Source organism: Narcine bancroftii, chromosome 11 (genome assembly GCF_036971445.1).
Source record: "Narcine bancroftii isolate sNarBan1 chromosome 11, sNarBan1.hap1, whole genome shotgun sequence".
In the NCBI taxonomy this organism is placed as follows: domain Eukaryota; kingdom Metazoa; phylum Chordata; class Chondrichthyes; order Torpediniformes; family Narcinidae; genus Narcine; species Narcine bancroftii.
This window is the reverse complement of record NC_091479.1, coordinates 67,459,111-67,478,137: the sequence shown is the minus strand read 5'-3', so window position 1 is coordinate 67,478,137 and position 19,027 is coordinate 67,459,111. Positions and strand designations below refer to the sequence as shown.

At 40.8% G+C, this 19,027-nt stretch overlaps 1 protein-coding gene across 12 annotated transcripts in view; it reads right to left on the bottom strand.

Annotated features, from left to right (window-relative positions):
• Positions 1 to 3,327: 3,327 nt before the first annotated feature.
• The window catches only part of cnot4b (CCR4-NOT transcription complex, subunit 4b), a 182,259-nt gene continuing 166,559 nt past the window's right edge, over positions 3,328 to 19,027 (bottom strand). For 4 of the 12 annotated variants that reach the window (XM_069903198.1, XM_069903199.1, XM_069903197.1 and 1 more), the window contains 3 exons: positions 14,861 to 15,067; positions 6,637 to 6,657; positions 3,328 to 4,470 (listed from right to left, as the gene is read on the bottom strand). In XM_069903198.1, coding sequence (XP_069759299.1) covers positions 4,175 to 4,470; positions 6,637 to 6,657; positions 14,861 to 15,067 — 524 coding nt within the window. In that variant the 3' untranslated portion in view covers positions 3,328 to 4,174. Of the gene's footprint in view, positions 4,471 to 5,758; positions 5,908 to 6,636; positions 6,658 to 10,471; positions 10,540 to 14,860; positions 15,068 to 19,027 lie in introns of all 12 variants that reach the window. The other 8 variants (XM_069903200.1, XM_069903202.1, XM_069903204.1 and 5 more) reach the window with 6 other exon arrangements.

Genomic DNA, 19,027 nt, shown 5'->3' with positions numbered 1-19,027 from the left:
TGTGGTTGCTTCCCCAATTCGTTCAGTCTCAAAATAGGCCAGATCGTAAAAGTGGAAGGAACTTAACCCCATGCTTCGATCTTATTCTGCCCTGCCATTACTGTGACAAAGCTTTACTGTCACAGGAAAACCAATTCACTGTTGGAGGAAAACCAAATGAGGACATTCAACACCTTGCTAACAAGCATGTTAGTAATGTTTGTATCTGCCTGCCTCTGTGCTCTTGCTCCAATTCCTCCTCCACCAGCAACATATCCCACTGCTTGTCCATAATACAGTACTGGGTGAACAGGAATTTCCACTCGTTGGAGTATGGAGTTTTTTAAAATAACAATTCCACTATAGATGCTGGTCATTATTTGCAGGAATTCATCAATATTTGCTGCTCATCATTAAGAAATGGTGAACATTTTCAGGTTATTTCCAAGGGTGATGCATCTTTGCAGGGATACATCAGGGGTTGCCAAATATTTGCAAGGACTCACTGGGAATTGGTTATTCTTTGCAGGGAATAATCAAGGATTGGTTAACATTAGAAGGCAGCAATCAGGCATTGGCAATATGTGCAGGGAGGCTCAAGTTGCTGGTTAATCATTGCAAAGAATTGCCAAGAGTTTCTTTATCTTTGATTGTGGCACCAGAAATTCATCCTTTAATGGAGAAGCGGGTTCTTTGTTTTGCAGGATACCTTTGAGAGATGGTCCTGCGAAGGTGTTTACCATTCATCGGAGTGGTCAGGGATTGTTTAACATTAGCAGGGAGTCATCAGAAATGGGTTTGAATTTGCCAAACCCTTAAGACCTTCTGCAAACACATTGGACAATTAAGATTTTGCTTCTTGAACACTTTTGGGGTGTATTTCATTGATTTTGGACTGCTGATCACAAAAATTACCTTGATATGCTCCTATCTCATACTGTTTTTTTAGATACAGTATAAGCTATTTTTGTGATTTCCTGTCTATTTCAAGCCGACAAAAACATGAAGTGCAATATATTATTGAAAATTCATTTTCTGCATTCGCACTTGGTCTTCCCGGCTGATCTTGGTGCAGTCAGTGACCAACAACGGTGAAATATTTCACCAGGACATTGCGACCATGGAAAAGCGGTATCAGGGCAACTGGAATCCGTCAATGCTGGTCGACTATTGTTGGACACTGACACAAGAGGCATCAGATGCTGAGTACAAATAAAAATCAGCGCAAAACATTTTAGGTCAGTTGAACTAACCACAATGTGTCAGCATCATTATGTAAACATGCTAAATTCAATGAATGTTCATTTAATTTTTCTTCAACTTCTTACGTGATACAGCAAATCTGTGTTCAACTTGAAGTTGCCCATCATAGTCCACAACTTCTTTTTCAGGAAGCAATCCTTTTGGAAGAAATATGTTGATCAGTAATATTAATCAACACCTAAGGACTTCTGGTTTATAATTGCTTTGGTATTCACAGAGAACTATTTGGAATTGGTTAATATTGAAAGAGACCCTGGAAGGGATGGTTTATACTCGATGGGTCTCCCCAGGAATTGGTTGTAATTTGCAGAGTGTCTGTTAATATCACCAGGCAAGTCTGGTTGATGGTTCATAGCTGCACGGAATTGGTAAATTGCACACGTTGGTAAAGATTTTGCCGCATCCTCTTGATTTGGTCGATATGAGCAGGGAGTCATCATTAGTTGGTAATTATTTAGAGGAATAGGTTAATATCAGCAGTGAGATATAAAAAAAATGTCGTGAGGGTTCAGTGAGGCTGGATTTTATTCACCTTGATATCGGAGGGCTTGCAGGGGATACACACGAGGAGGAGGCATATTGACAGGGAGTTGTTTGGAATTGGAAAAAGATATAGGCATTAAGTGGCCACGCCAATTTTTAACACCTTTCAGCTACTAATGAACTACAGTTGCAATCTTTGAGATGAAGATAGTTCCAAGGTGTTCCAAGATAGCTCCATAACTGACCAAAGTTCCCTTTCAGTATTCAAGAGTTCCTGCAAATACTAATCGAAACCTTGAGAAATCCCCAAGAAATGTAAATCATGCCCAAAGGACATTTACTACCCTCGAGGATGCACTGCAAATATAAAACCAACTCCCAAGGCCTCATTATCGTCAGCAGGAAGATCTACTATTCTGATCAAATGTCAAAAATGAATAATGATTTATTTCACAGGCAGAGTGGCAGGAGACTGGCAAGAGGCAGTATTTATTGCTGTGCTTCTACCACCCTCATCCTTCAAGATCATGGGATGGAGAGGTATGGTGTGGAACGGTATTGGGAGGGAGTGAGTTTAACACTTGCATTGGATACACGAGTTGGTTTATAAGCTTAATATACTGCATTATAATCGCACGACACAGAAAGACTCTGCAGTCCACTCCAGTCTTCAATCCTACATGAAACCCATTAAAAAAAGCTCCTCACATTCCAATGAACACTTCCCACATTTGACAAAGTGCTCACAGACTAATTCCAAGTGGCCAGTTCACCTCTCAACTTGGGGATGTAGGAAAGAACTGGAGTACTTGCTGGAAACTTGTCTCTGGCGCTGCAAGGCAGTGGCCGTAATATGTGCATCACCTTCGACTGGCACATGGCTCGAGGAAGTTAATGTTTTCACATAGTTCTCAGGAGTTAATCTCGCTAATATTTGCGGCCTACCTACAATCATGTTGAGTGGGGTTAGGAACTTGTGTATGGTTAATATTAAATGGCCTTTGGATGCAGGGTGTAGACATGGTCTTCAGGAGTACAGTAATATATGCAATGGAGCCTGCTTAAAATTCGCAGGCACACCACGAGTTCATATTCATCCTGCACCTTCATAAGAGGTCCTTTAGAGGTTAGTTTTAATATTTGCTGTGGTAATGACCTCAGCAGTAGCTCACCAATTGGTTAATGATTGCACTCAGCAGTTGGTTTTATCAATGGGTGGCTCACATCCTTTAGCTAATATCACCGTGCTCAGTCATTAATACTGAATGAAATTGTGGGCTTTGATTAATTATTTCATCGGGGTGGATTGTGATGAGTGGTACTGAGATTTATACACACATTGGGGGGGGGGGGGGAGAGAAGGGGGGTTCTGGAATGTTTGTCCCCACAGGAGTTTCTCTGAAGTTGGTTCATATTCACAGCCAAACCAGTTCATTTAACACATCTCCAGATTTTGAAGTAGTGGATTTTGGGACCTGCACATTCAGCTTCCCAGAGGTTAACAATAATGCTTATCCATGCTTAACCGCAGACAGTGCTACATTTTGTCATTGAGGCAGTTGATAAATGGAACAATAGACTTAAAGATCAAACGCGGCTGGATCAAGTATTTTTTTTTTATTTAAGATTTAGTCGTGAATCTTAGAGGTACATTTTTAGTTTTAGCGTCAAGATTAACCACACTCTTCACATACTGCATGTCCAGAACCTACAGATTACTTGAAGTGGCAGGCAGATTTTTAACAAGTTGTGCGCCTGATGAATGAAGTGAACCCTAATGCAGTGCCATCTCAGAGTTCCCTTGCCAGTGGATTTTAAAGGAGGGAGGGAGATAAAGAAATGAGTATATACCACTCTGTTCAGCAGTTCTTTATTGTTGTCTAGGTATTAAATTTGTGAATGTCTTTTTAAAAACATATTCCTTATATTATTTAAGCTAAAGTCAAAATTAAAAAAAATCAATTGTTTTTAGTCAACTCATCAATTCCTCAGCTACGTGCCTGTTTAATCACTAATCAAAATGCTTTTCCAACATGCCATTCCCCTACAGACCATGAACTTGAAAGCACTGTTAATTATCTGGTAAGTATCAATTCAGAGACTGACGCTCTGGTTTGTTTTACTGTGCATTTCCCACATGACGCTGCGTAAATTATTATTGCACGAGGTACAAGCACCATGTGCCAAGGGGCTTAGGCTTCCATCAGTGCCAAATTGATCAATGGTTCTAGATGGGCCTTGAGGATTGGTTACCAGCCCACAGGTGTCACTGCAGCCCACCCGAGGGAGAAGCATGCCGTCAAGAGACTGGTGAGCAGAGAGAGCAAAAAAAAAACCTCCCGGTAATTCTAACGTAACACTGCGATTGCATTGCATCTGGCACTGATCAGGAACTGAGATTATGTGCAGAGGGAGAGAAAGAAAAGAGAGGGAGTAAATCAGTTTTTCCTTAGTGACGGTCCAATGCAGAGCTCTGTAGTAGATCTGTGGGGGTTTTGTTTGGGGGTCTGAAGGTGGTCTGGAAGCCTGGAGGTGGAGAGTGAAAATTGCCTGGGTTGGAGGGCGGTGGATAAGGGGCCCAGCCAGCTCTGTGTAAGGGGATCTGTGTGTTGAAGGGATTACTGTGCCCGGTCTGTGCTGCTGTGGGGCCATCGACTTCTGTCAGTGCCTGGAGCGACTTGAGCCAGTGTGGAGGGTTGTCATCTTGCAGAGTATCTAAACTGTTCCCTGTGGACGCTGGGACACCTGCAGAGAGAGAGAGAGAGAGAGAAAGAGAGAGAGAGAGTGAGAGCACATTGGTTAATACTGCTGGTTTAAAAATCATACACCTGTATAATCATAGAGCAGACTCTGAAAGACCCGCCAATTTCGGGCCTCTCAATGTAGTTCTGTAAACCTTTCCCTCAAGTATATATTTGATTCTCATTTGAAAATGACTGTTCGGTATCCTTTTAGGGAGTGCATTTCCAATATCTGTACCCAGCCTTCGTTACTCCATGCAACTGCACAATACAAGCCCCTAGTTGGGGATATCTTGTTGAGAACCTCCAGCAAATTTCCACACAGAGTGGAGGGAAAAAAAAGAATCCCATTTGAAATACCCTCCTTAAGTAGTGCCCCCTGACCACTCTCATGCACAGACCACGTACTGTAATTAAAATCAAAAGCAGGAAAATAACAACGGTTGCAAGCTGTATTTTCTGAGAATTTTTCAGTATCTGTAGATTTTTGCTTTCAATCCCTGACCAGTTCTCATGGAACTCATTTTCTCTCTCCACAGACAATGCTCATCCTGTTAGGCTTTCTGAGCAACCTTTTACCAGATCTTTCAGCCCCCTAAGCCCGTACCACCCAAATACACCCATGACCTATTAAACTATTAATCCCACACATCTTTGGGATGTGGGAGGAGATCAGAGCACCCAATGGAAACCCACGTAGACACAGGGAGAACGTACTAACTCTTTTCAGACAGCGCACGATTTGAACCCAGGTCCACTGCCGGCATAAGATGGGGAACATCTGGGTAATTGCAGATGCAACAACGTTGCACTAATTGCTACACTAACTGTGTCACCCTGACTTTCAAACCTTCAGCCTTCTCTCTCCATCGCAGTCAGAGTTCCTCTCTCCTCAATTTCCCTCACCTTTCTCCCAGTAGATTAAGCTGCCATTTGTAAAGGTAAGCACCTTCTGACAATATATTTTCTCTTGCTCTTTGCTCAATCACATTCTTGGTGCTCCGCATCTTAATGTCTGCCTATTCTCTACATGTTCCATGTTGACAAAAGTTTCTCCTTCCAGAAAAGCTGGCCAATCTGCTGAGTATTTCCAGCTTTTTCCTATTTTTATTTCTATCACAAATTAATGAGGAAGGGGGCAATAAGGTGGGAAGTCTAATTCTGAACAGTTCAAGGTCTAAAGCGGTGAAGCCTGGAGATGGGGAGGCTGTTGAGAGCAACATTTGAGAAACTCTGCCTGATATGAGAGGCCGCAGATGTTGGAACGTGGAGGAATTGTGCAGGTTGAGCACCATCAGTGGAAGGAGTCCTGATGAAGGGTTCCAGTCCGCAACATTGACCATTCTGATTCTCCCACTGATGTCGCTTGACCTGCTGAGTTCCTCTGGCAGATTGTGGGCTGCTCTGCTAGAAGTGGGCTTCGTCTGAGTTGTATTGGCATCTTTTGGAACAAAAGATGAGAAAGGAATTTCACAAATGTGCATTTTCATTCTCAAAAGTAGTCAGAAGTTTCACAAGATGCATTTAAAGCTATACATCATAGTTAACCTCGATAGTTTTGCAACTCTCGCATCCAACAAAGTTCAATAGTTTCATAGGGTGGTTCGATTGGCATAGTGGTTAGTGCAATGCCTTTACAGAAATTCTGTGCTGTCTGAAAGGAGTTTGTACGTTTTCCCCATGTCTGTGTCAATTTTCTCTGGGGGGCTCCAGTTTCTTTCCACCATTCAAAATGTACCAGGGGGGTTGTAGGTTAATTGGGTGTAAATTGGGTGGCATGAGCTCATGGCTGAAAGGGCCTGATTACCATGCTGTATACTTACAGCTATGGTTTTTCTAATGTAGTTATTGGGTCCAATGTATTGTGAATTCAATGAAATCTGAAGGGTTACTCTTAATAATGCATTTAAATATTGTGGTGAGCCATTTACCCACAAAGAGCACACACATGGCATTACAATGCAAGAAGCTGTCATCTACTTTGTTATCCATTGAGCCCGCTGAACCTCAATGTTCATATGGAAATAGATTAATCCTGCCAGTGCTGTACCCCAATGCTGTACAGACCCACAAGCTTGGAGATGCAAAACAGATTGGTTCAGCATTTACCATCAGTCTACTGTTTTGTTTAACACAGTTTAAGTGAAAACAGTAGTAAAATGTTACGTACCCATTATACTCCACTGAAATCCTAGTGGCAGCACAATGAAATAATAGGAGAGGAAATTTTATTAAACACTTATCTATTGCCTAAAGGTTATCAGCAGATTGGAAACGAGTTTCCAGATGTTTAATTCTGTTCGCTATCTCGATCGTTCCATGATTTTGTTTACGATCTGCCAAGGGATAGATTCCAACTGAGGTATCAGTCCCTGTTTCATGAAGTCCAATTGACAGTGATTTATAGATATGGGGTGACAGAAGTTATTCCTTTGCATGATATCTCATTCTCTCACTATCCTATTTTGTAAAAGTAATAATAAAAAATATTGCTGGCAACTAGTGAAATATCACAAAGAAATTACAGCACTTCATTAAATTGTTAACAATGTCTCACAAATAATTCTCTAGGCCAAAAATGCTGAAGTAGAATATGTTAGCAAAGTTTGGAGACTTCCTGTAACAACTTCTGTCTTCTCTTACTTTACTGTGGCTACCAGCTCCAACCGACCGTTTAGTTTTGCTGAGTGAGTTCAATAGTTGAAAGAATCCCTTTCCAACTTGCCTGAGGGCTTCAAGTACGATCTTACACATGGAACTGTTAACTGAAGTGACCAAGCAGGCATGCCCAAGGATAAAGGACAGGGATCAACATGTCTTGAAGCAATCACCAAGGGGCACCTAATATTTCTCTTCCTTACAACACACCCAACATCCACAGCATAGGAGAAGACAACTGGGAAAAGTCAAAAGGGAGCATGGCTTTGTTCATGGGTCAACTCTGCATGGTTTTCAGATGAAGAGATGAGGATGGTATACCTGAGTAACAGAAATAATTTGTGTGAAGTCAAGAGTTTTGGTAAGTCGAGTCTTTTGCGACACAGTAATTGAACGGCCTTGAATCTTGTGCTGAACTAGGAAAGTTTATACCAGTTATTGATAAACTTGCACTTTCTCCAGCATTTCACATCTTATTCACGTTCTTCACTGTACTACAAGTTCGGTCTCAACAAGTTTTCTTTTAAGCAAGCTTAAGATGACTGCTTCTCAGGTAGCCTTTTTAACCAACCTCTCAAAATAAGACATTAACCTCCAAAGCTACTTTGATGGATGTGTTCTTAAACACCCAAGGATCCCACTGCTTCAGGCACTTATTTCCCAAGTACTATGCATTATTTTGGCTGAAATGCCAGTCAAATCCCCATGATCCGGCACCAATGGAGATGGCAGATTTAGGATATGTATATTTTTCGGTTGAGTGAGACTCACTGTTTCAGTGCCTATCTAATACACCTGCATTCAGAATACACTGTTTAAAGAAAAAAAATGCAAAATGCAAAATCATTTGGGGAAAAAAAACCAGTCTTATAGTCTTTAATTATGTAAAGTTCACTTGAATCAGGTAATTCCTGTAATTTACAAAATTTAATTTCAAACCCTGGTCACTGGTGCGATAATAGTGTTGTGATGGCTGCTATGCTAACCATGCCACCGTTAAAATTAACCCCCTTCCCCAAGTTTACAGATAAAGTCTTACTCATATATCTAATACTAATAAAGTCTCTAACTAGGCAGTGATAGGGAGACACTTCAGGGGAGTTGCCCCAGCAGTGAGTGGCATCGGCTGGCTTTTCATCCTGGGCACCGCCATTTAATTCCAATATAACTTTATTCAAACAACTGCTGCATTTAGGGCGCTCCATTCTCTAAAGTCTCAACATCTGCTGCCATCTTATCCCTCCACCTCCTGTCCTCATTTCACTGGCTCTGACTCAAGTATCCCAGTCAGGCCCTAGGTGTACTCTACCACCTTTCTCATGCTGACAACCCGGCTCACCTCCACGCAAGTGTCCCGGTCAGGCCCTTGGTATAATTTCCTCACACTGACAACCTGATTCATCTCCACATAAGTGTCCTAGTCAGGACTTTGGCACACCTCTGTTGTGCTAACAACCTGGCTCACATTTACACAAGAGGCGACAGCGAAAAGAATGCGCGGCGCATTGCTAGTTCAGCAGGGCAAACCTGTGAGTGTCCAACAAAGACACAGTGCTCCCCTATGGGGTCCATCCACCCAGCCTCTTATATCTGAAATTTTATTTATTTCCTCAATTTTTTTTCCCGGTTGTTTGAATTACAGATAATGGGGATTCGACTGTATATTGCTTCACGATCTGGGGCAATGAAATGCATTTGTACAATAATTTAGTGATCTCAATTATCCTCCCAGCAATGCAACACGGCCCTCCAACAAACAAAACAGCATTAATAAATGTTTAATCATCAGGTTGCTAAAAATGCTGCTCTTTACCCAGTGCAACAAAGCAAAATTTCTTGTTTCAAAATGCATCTTAAATGGTTTCTCCCCACGTGATAGAACTGCATGCACAAATACTGCACCCACATGTCCTATTTAAAGAAGTAACTGCATGAAAGTTTCATCCCAGCAGGCTGTGCCACTTCCACAAGTATTGTCTTTTCATTTTACATCAACTTTTTGACCCTGATCCCTCATCCCTCCACTTTTCCCTTAAATACCTCTGTTACTCGACTCATTCACTTGGTAGCAAGTTCTGTACTCTCAGCACACTTGAGTAAACAAGTTTCTCCTGATCTTTTTATTGGATTCATTTTTGACTCCCATATTTTTGGCCTTCAATTTGGACCCAAGCTGGCAATGCATTCTCCTGAATTCACCAGTTTGAATAGCACTGCAGATTAGCATGAAATTAAAAAAGTCATATCCTTCTCTATTGCTTTATTCACACATTTGGTCTATTTCATATTCAAACCACCATTTGATTATAAGTATTAATAAGAATGTAAAAATACAGGAATTAGTTTGAAAACATTCTTTCAAGGAGAATCTTTTCAATCAAGCTTCAGAGAGCTTGTCATTTACATCAACAAGGTCAGAGCACTAGCAGAAAATATTCCATCCCATTCCTACTCGACATCGTTTAGTTCAAAAAGACATGTTATTTGCATGCTAACTATACTACAATCTTCCTGAGGAGATTGAAGTGATGTCATAACTGGAGTGTGGCATACCAAGGTACCACAAATAGAAAGGAGATAATGACTAGACCTTTCTTGTGATGTTGACAAAGATGGATTTTGACCAGGATATGGGATAATAAATAGTACTTTAAAAAAAAAAATCGTGCCATGGGATTCTTATCTGAAAGCAAAGGTACTCTATTTAATATCACATCCTGCAGATGACATCTGACTCGACAACATTCTCAAAGTGTGGCACAGAAGCCTTGGTTGAAATTCCAGCGCTCAAGTCTGAGCGGGGATTGAACCCACAATCTTTGCAATTCAATGAGAACAATTTGTAGCTTCATAGACATCATCAAATACAAGTCAAGATGCAAGGAACACAAAGATCTGCTACATTACAAGGTTCGATGAAATAATAAGACATAAAAGTCACAATATGCCAACAAGAGTTTAGATGACAGGCGAATAACACTGCAAGTTGTGAATGGATAGCAGATTTGTGTGTGAGCTCAAGTTTACAGAGAGAGAGAGCACAGTGGGAGGAGGATGCACAGGATTAGACAAACTTGGCTTTAACGGTATTAATGAGGTTGGGTGACTGACACCCAAACCCAAATTGTTCATTGTTTCTCTCCTCAAAGATGCTGCCTCACTATTTTCTGGTTTTTTTTAACTGAGAGACTTGCAACATTGCAAGTTCTAAAATGTTTCACTGGGCACCAAATGGGCAATAAGAGCTCAGAAGTGATAACAAAGAGTGTATATGCAGAATGCTCAACTTGGGTGTGCCAATCTAGGAGTGACGAAAGGACTGAAATGGTGCTAAAGTAACAACTTACTTTTAGGTCACTTACAATAGTCAATTGAAAGACATTCTTTTCAATCCAGACTTGGATGTCAGACAAAGCTGGTTGATAAACCAAAAGAACAGACATTTAGGAATATCCACAGATAAATCCTTATCAGATCAAAATTATTGTTTTGTGAAGGGTTAAGAGTCAGATCTGATCAGATTATCCCAGAATTTTGCTTCACTAACAATGTAAAATGACACCTTTAAACTTATCACCAAATAAATTAGGATTTGAAGAATTTATTTTTTGGTAGTTCTGAATTATTGGGAGAAATTAAATGAAGGTTTATAACTCCATAATAGGAACACTGCAGTGAAGCTATTGCAGCAATATTAAACAAATAATTTCCATCTTATCTGCCTCAGAGTGCGTGCTTTAAATGAAATTATATTTTTAAATTCGGATTTATTTAATGGTGGGACCACACCAACCAAAACCACGATACATAATATACCATTTGCATGCCAAAAAAGAGCAAATACAATATTAACTTAGTTATTTAAAATACGGTCTAGAAAATGAAGCCAAATCTAGAATCATTATTCATGAAATAAGGTTGTTGAAATGATTGTTCAGTGAGTTGACCTAATGATAATGAGGAAATTTGGAATGTGGTCCTGAGGTTGACAGCACGCAGTGAGTGAGTACAGCAATGCAGTGAGCTTTCCCCAATAACCATCTTCAGCAGGTTTGCTGAGACTAGTGATTCTATTCAATCCAGGCCAATGATGGGAAACAGGGTCACACAGAATATTGTCAGGTTGATGCTCCGCACTTGTGGACCACTGCAGTAATCCTAGATTACTGGATGACCAGTTACGAATGAAGCAATTAGCGCACTGAATCAAACATCTCTTTTCAGAGAGTTTGCAGCAATTTTTCCTCCATAATTTAAATCTATCCAATATATACAGGAAATAAAATAAAGCAGCAGCCACAAGTGTCTGTCCGAAGAATAACTTGCTGACCAATGATGGCATTCTTTGTACTTTTGTCATCAAATTTACAGCCTTATTTGTCTTTCCTGAGGACCACCTATCACAGAGGTGTCATCAAGGTGCAAAGCTGATAGGATCTTAAGTCGGTGATCAAATAACATGCAGACCATTACATTTATACGACAAAAGTGGTACCAGAGGAACCAAGTGCAAGGTAGAAGAGGCAAACCGTTGAGACTGCTTAATGTTTATAAAGTCGATAAGATTTTCGGAGATCCAAGTTAATGACCACGAGTCGGAAAGCAGGATGGAGATCAAGAATCTGGTTGTGTGGTGCCTGGACAACAATCTTGCTTTCAATTTCAATAAGATTCCACCTGCATTGAATTCACCCATCGTTATTGAATGAAGATCTACCATGGTTAGAACAAGCCACCAGTTTAAGCTTTTGTGATAGCCATTTTAATAATTATGCACTTTATACAAGAGCAGCCATTAAAGGCTCAGTTCTACATTCGCTCAATTGCAAAATGAACTCCAGAGAATAGTAGTCAGGTAGTTGATCTCATTTGGAGGGAGAACAGATGTTGATTTTATTCTGGGCTTGGGAGGAGGAATGGGCGAGAAGGAAATCAGTGTGAAAGGATACAAGGTAGGCTCTTTGTTGCATAGTCATTTTCCACCAATGTAGCCAAATGGGACCATCTTGATGAACATGGGGCAAATTGGGCCCAAGGGCCTGTTTCCAAGCTTTAGCACCTTGATGAAAAATCTTTTCACTCCACAATTTTCCAAAGGTGTGTTTAAGAGATTTAAAACGGCAAATTTTAGTTTCTTAGACAAAGACCCCATTCATAACATTGGATTTCTCTGCTTACATCCAAGACATGTTTTTATACTCTAGTCATTGTTTAACCAGATATAGACATATTGACCTGAAGTTGGATTTCCCTGCTCTATCTCTGGGATGCTCAGATCAAATGTCCACAAGCAGTAAAACAGTTCACTTCAGCGATGGGATTTGTGGTCACAATCTTCAGGGCAAGTTACATGTTGTTTTGTACTCTAACTTTACTCACGACATTCTGATGAGGCAGAATTAATAGGCATTCTTTGTAAATCACTAAAATTACGAAGGCAAATTTTGTCCCTTCATTGATGCATCCCAAGTTCATTGCCTTCCCCAAGTTGAAATGTGCCAAATGAGAGCAGGCAGACAATTGAACTGAGTCAGTCCATGGTTTCATGCAATGTCAGACTGGGACCACCTGCAAATTGGAGGAACACCACTTCATCTTTTGACTGGGCTCCCTCCAACCAGATGGCATTAATATCGACCTCTAGCTTTCATTAATCTCCCCCACAACACTCCACTTCATCCCTTGCTGCCTTCCTTCAGCTCTCTCTCCCTATTCCGTCTCCTTTCGCTCAGACATAATAAATTCTCACCTCTCTCCTTATTATATCCAATTAACAACTTTTGTTGGTCTGGATTCCTCCCCAGCCAGCTCTGTCTGTATTCACATTCTGCTTATTCCTTGATGAAGGGCGCTCAGGCCCGAATGTCAGCAACATATCTTCATCTCCTATGGAGGCTGAAAGACCAGCTGAGTTTCTCCAGCATTTCAATGTGTTTTTTGTAATCTTTAATTCATCATTTTAAATATATTTCAGCATGTTTTTCCAACAATTGAATTGATGCCAGTCTGGTCTGTCATCTCACAAAAAAAATGAAATTTGAATGAAGTTGGAAATTCAGCAAAATTTGTTGGACACTAATCTAATATGGTAGGAGCATATTTTTGATTGGTAATTCAGGATGATTTCGACTTAATTGAGTGCAGATTAGTGCAAATTACAAAAACATTGTCACCATAAAAACCTTGCTTAGTTGGCCATTGTGAATGGACGTCACTGCCCAAAATGTGACTCAAATATATTATGACACCAACTACAATAATCCCTGCACTTTAATGAACATTCCCACCAAATACATTCAAGAAACAGGAGCAAAAACAGACAAGAAACAGAACAAGGGGAAGTGGGGGGGAATGAAAACAACAAGGAGGAAGAGCTATCCAGCAGGTTCCCTTATTTTCAAACCAATGTAACTTGTCCCAGGAGAATGTCAACCATTCCCTAAAAGGAGGTGAACAAGAAAGACTGCAGATGCCAGAAAACTGGAGCAACACCAAAAGTGCTGTAAGAACTCAGTGGGTCAGGTAGCATCCATGCAAGGCCACAGACAATTATTCCAGGTCATAACCCTTCACATGAGGTATGGCAAGAGGGCAGAAGACCAAAAAAAAGGATGGGGGTGGTGGCAGGTGATAAGGGCTGACCACCTTGTGCTCCTCCCTCCTTTTACTCAGGCTTCTGCCCTCTTTCTTGCTGTCCCTGATGAAGGGTTATGGCCTGAAATGTAGCCTGCATTGCCTTCCATGGATGCTACCTGACCTGCTGAGTCCCTGCAGAATTTTGTGTTGTTCCCTAAAAGGAATTCTTGGAAAATAATACATTTGTAATGAACCAGCTTGTTAACTGTTCAAAGTATCCCTGAGGCCAGCTAAATGAGGTCACATCATACTTTGCCAATCATGTCACTGTATGCAGAAGGAATGAGTTGTGCTGGGTGGACAGGGAGGGAGCAGTGAGGTGCAAAATGAACCCAGCTGATGGATACAATGAAACTTTACAACTCAACTTTTGGGGAAATAGCAACACTTCAGATTGCCAATACACTAGTCAACCAATGAAGTACTTAAGTATGTTAATGATACAAAATGGTGCAATTGTGCTCAACAAGGTTGCACAAATACAAAGAGTTGATTGAAGGATAAAGGTGTGGGAAGTTTAAAATGTTTTACAGAAAGGAATATTACACCTGAAATACCAAATCCTATGAAGCACGCCTAGCTCAATAGTGCGCTTATGTCAATCGAGAACATACGCTCATTACTGGATTGGGATAAGAATCATTAACTTCGGACTCTGTGCTTCCATCCAATTTTGTCAGACACCCTGTGAGTGGAAGGCATCTTTGTCCTCATTATGTTGCAGTGTTAGCTTATTCCATAACTTCAGTACTCAAAGGTCTTTTGAGAAAGCTTTAACCTGATTTACCCTGTGCAACAGAGACTGTCCAACAGTGCGAATTAAAAATATATCACAGTTGATGAGAAACAAAACCTGGCACTCTACTTGAACAATTAGCCCCTTCAACACCTGAAATTATGGAAAAAAAAATCCCATGGCTATTGATTTCAAAGCTGAAGGTCAAAAATCAGCACCAATTCTGCCAATCAGGATTCCTTGATTCTGCCAATCAGGATTTCTTCATAATTTGGATGCAGTTCAAATGTGAACCACTGGATCCCATTTGGGTTGGTGCAGGGGTAAAGGAGTGAGCTGAATGGAGATGATTGGTTGGCCTCACCTGTTATAATTGCTGGGTCCATCCAGCTACTCCCACTCTCCCAGTTCAGGCTGGTGCTGTTGGCTGAGGTTGTTGCTGCATGGTTCACTGAAGAGCAGGAAGCAGCATTTGGTAGTCCCCCAAAATTGATGTTAATATTGGGTAACAGTGCCCGGAGACCATCCTGCCACTCTTTCACATTTAAACTTGCCACATTACTGCCGCTGTCTGAAAAAAATAAAATAAAATAAAAGGAAAAACAAAAATTAACTGGGAATTGCCAGATAAATTTTGGATTTTATTGGTCTCGACTCCATGCCACTTACGGGGATATAACATTTAACGATCTGTTCACATGCATATAATTATTCTAGCTAAGTTGAGTTTGCATATACCTGTACTAAAATATCCATTCCTATTAAGGGGACCCCGATGATTTGCCACGTTTTTACTTAATGAAGCAACAATTCTATTGCTGTACCAATGATCACTTGCTGGCCCACACTACATCTCAAATTCAATCACAAGGCCCATGTTTATTCTCTGAACTTCATGCCTACAGATCACATGTCAAGCTTTGACCCAGTCTGTGTCCTGTGCGCTCAATCCACATGTGCGCTCACCAGTTCGGCTATCCCCAACCAATTACGATTTCAGTTTGCCTAACCAACACATCTGCAACTCATTCACATGTCCTAAGCATTGTAATGTCACTATACTCAAACATGTGATGTGTGTGAATAGTTCACTGCAATTCTTAACAGACATGCGCAGATTAGTTCAAAATGATCGCGACCCAAATCTCCCTTTACAGGTCTGCCTGTGATGGATGGAAATAATTAGTCTGAGCCCGAGAGCATAGCAAACAGCATACCAAATAACATTCTGTATAACTGCTCTAAACCAAATCCAGGCACACATTTCAAATTTGTAAAGCCTGACAATGAACTGAATTTTCTACCCCCTTCCATCCCAGAGTATGAGAATGAATGAGCAGGGCTGTTAAAATCCTTCAAAGAAGGTGCCTCTGTTTTATAGTGTTCACACTGTCAACATCAAGTTTGCTTTGATCTCAATTCCATAGTGTGACGGTTAACTCATCTGGAGCTCCGGACATAATCTACAGGCACATTTTGAGTCTGATGGAAAGCTGGCAAATTCAAATAAACAAACTTTATTTATGAAGAAGTCGTTTCAGTCAACTAGCTGTGCATCTACAGACAGCTACAAATAGAACCTCATCTACTTCACAAATGTTCTGCAGAGGAGAAATTTTCTATCTTTACCCAATTTGGCCCAAATGCAACTGCAGACCAGCAATACTGTTGACTGAGGTAGTGCTGGACAATTAGGGTCAGTATTGTCAACAACATTCATATCATGTGGAGTAATAATAAAACTAACTTGGCCCACAGGCTGCAATCAAGCTGCAATGGGGAGGAGGGGCACAGGTCAGCTGAATTTTACTCTGGCACAATTAAATATTTTAAAATTAATGAAATTGAGATAGATGGGATATCCCTTGGGGAATCTGATCTGTTCTAATACTTAAAGCGGAGAAAGACATGCCAGTGCCCGACGGTAGAAGCCCAACTCGTCTCTTTCTGTTACAGAACAAGCATCTCTCAAATCACTGGATAATTCCCATCTAATAGAAATTGCAGTCTTAGTGGAGCCCCAAGTCCATCACAAATGGCATCCATGAAAATTCTTGCCTCTACATCAGAACAGAGAGACTTGATGTGAACAATCAGGAAGAGCAGGAACTAATTGTGTAAGCAGTGTTGTTGGAGCTGGGCTGAGAGGGAAAACCAAAGGTGTAAACCACCCCCCAAGCTCCCCCAAAAATTGCACTTCCTGAAAATGAGATAAATGAGAGAAAGTAGAGATCCAGCAACCTGCCAAAATCCAGGACTTGCATGATGCTTCAATGCTGTCATAGCTATTTACAACCCAAACACCAAAACTGTAAAGAGGCAAATGGAGGAAATTCAGCTGGGACAGAGGAAGTTAGGGCTGGTTGGAAAGAGCACTTGGAGGACGTCCTCAACACCACTCCAGACAGCTGAAATACAAGGCAGTTGCTGGAGCAGATAGCGTAGCACAGAAAAGTATTTCTGGCACAACTTTCTTGTCTTTCTATGTCTGTGGGATATGGAGACTCCATGTTCATGGACATTTACAAGGGAAGACCTGACAGATTGAACTACATGCAGGGAAATGCATAACAAAGATCCTCAATCACCTCATCTCAGTAGAAGGACAGTCCTCCCAGGATTGCAATGCAGATTCTATCCAATTAACTTGGATGTTACGAACTTCATCAGATGAGAAGAACAATGGAAACTCAAAGAATAACTTTCAACTCTCAAGTGAGATGGATTATGAAGAATCCTTATCAAATTTGGTTACCTCTATAAATTAATTATCATTCTATTTTTGTGACAAAATTTCATCCTAGTCATCCTCAACAGATCTACAGTAGACTCAATACCAGTGAATTCTGGGGCCACGGTTGTTACGTTGTTGTATCAATCATCTTCTCAACCTTTGCTGCAATATTGCAGCTCACTTCCCATAAACCTTCCACTGGGGTGAAGTCAAGTTAAATGGTGAACAGTAAAATATTCAACCTTCATCTCCACCCCAAGCTCGGGTCAGAGACAAGGTACATAATGCTTGAATATACATGCACAATAAGCAGGGCACATTGTTGACTTCATTAATCCTTACAAAAGAATGGGGCTGACACCAAGACAAAAGATCCCCTACCACTGTTTTACCTACCTTGGGAGGAGCCATATCTTTATGATGACAGACAAGACAACAAAACTCTCTCTAGCCAATGGAGGAAATACTGATTATAAGCAAAGTCCTTAAGCCCAGCATCAGATCTACTGCTTTGGACAATCCACTTTTGGAACCTCAAGGCAGGGAACTTTCACCCTTGTTATTGTCACAAATCTAAAAGGTGATAAGGCAAAACCTCAACATCCCCCACCTAGGTCAATAGAGGCCCTGCTGCACTCAACCAGCTCAGTGGGAAGGCCATGCCAACTACGTGCCTAATACCAGAAATAGGCACTCTTCTCCAACATCCATCTTTGCATAAGGGTTCCACAAGACCAAAGAAAACAAAAATAACTTCTGTGTCCTTGAAAAACTAACAGTCTCACCAACTCGAGGAATTTGCTGGCCTATGACCTCCAAAGAAAGGAGCAGTTTGCAAAGTAATGAGCAAGACAATGTAATGTAAAGGAGGTTGCATGGAAATAAGAAAACAAAAATGATTCAAATTGAAGATGGCTGAAATCAGCTTTGAATAAAAATGAAGTCAATGTTGTCATCATTTGTCCAAAGAATTGCAAAACATTGCCACCCACCTACTTGTAGCAGGATTCCACACAGAACTCTCTTCAACTACCTCAGAATTCACAGAACATGTTGGATGCAACAGTGCTCAACATTTTGCAATTCTTTTGAGAAATTACTTGATGACAACATTGACTTCATTTTTATTCAATACTGATTTCAGCCATCTTCATTTTTAACCATTTTGTTTAAAGGAGGATTGAAACTTGGCACTTGAGTGTTTTGCCTTAAAGCTTGTTATTGGCTGGTTGAAGCCAAATTGAAAAATGAATTTTTTTCCTGTGCCCACTCTCTCACCTTCTTTCAGTCAGTACAAGTACTAATTCACGGTCTTCATTACTATCTCCGTCTTTTGATGTTGTTAAAGGTGGGCTCGTTTTCATCTCAGATATTTTAAAATGCCAAACGTCCACAAATGCTTAATGGAAATGTTAGCACAATTATTCCAAGAACAGCACTAGCCCCTTCCCACTGGTGACTTCATAGAGGTGTCAACCCTTCATTTGGTATATAAACAGAAATCACTAAATTACACCAAAGCCAGTTTCAAAGGTTAGTGTTTACACTGGCTCTCTTAGTCAGATCAGGGGTTTAGACACACAATGTGAGCAGAAATATGACATTAAACCAACAGGAAAGCGACCATGCTCAGGAGTATGAATCCTCTGTGGAGTTTAGGAGCTCTGAAGATGAGGGATGTACAGAATTTCAGAGAATTGGGCTGAGACAAGTATTCAGCTATGACTGGTGTGGCTTAGGAAGCTTGGAATAGTACCAGACTATAGGAGTTAATCTTAAATCCATGCACAGGATTCA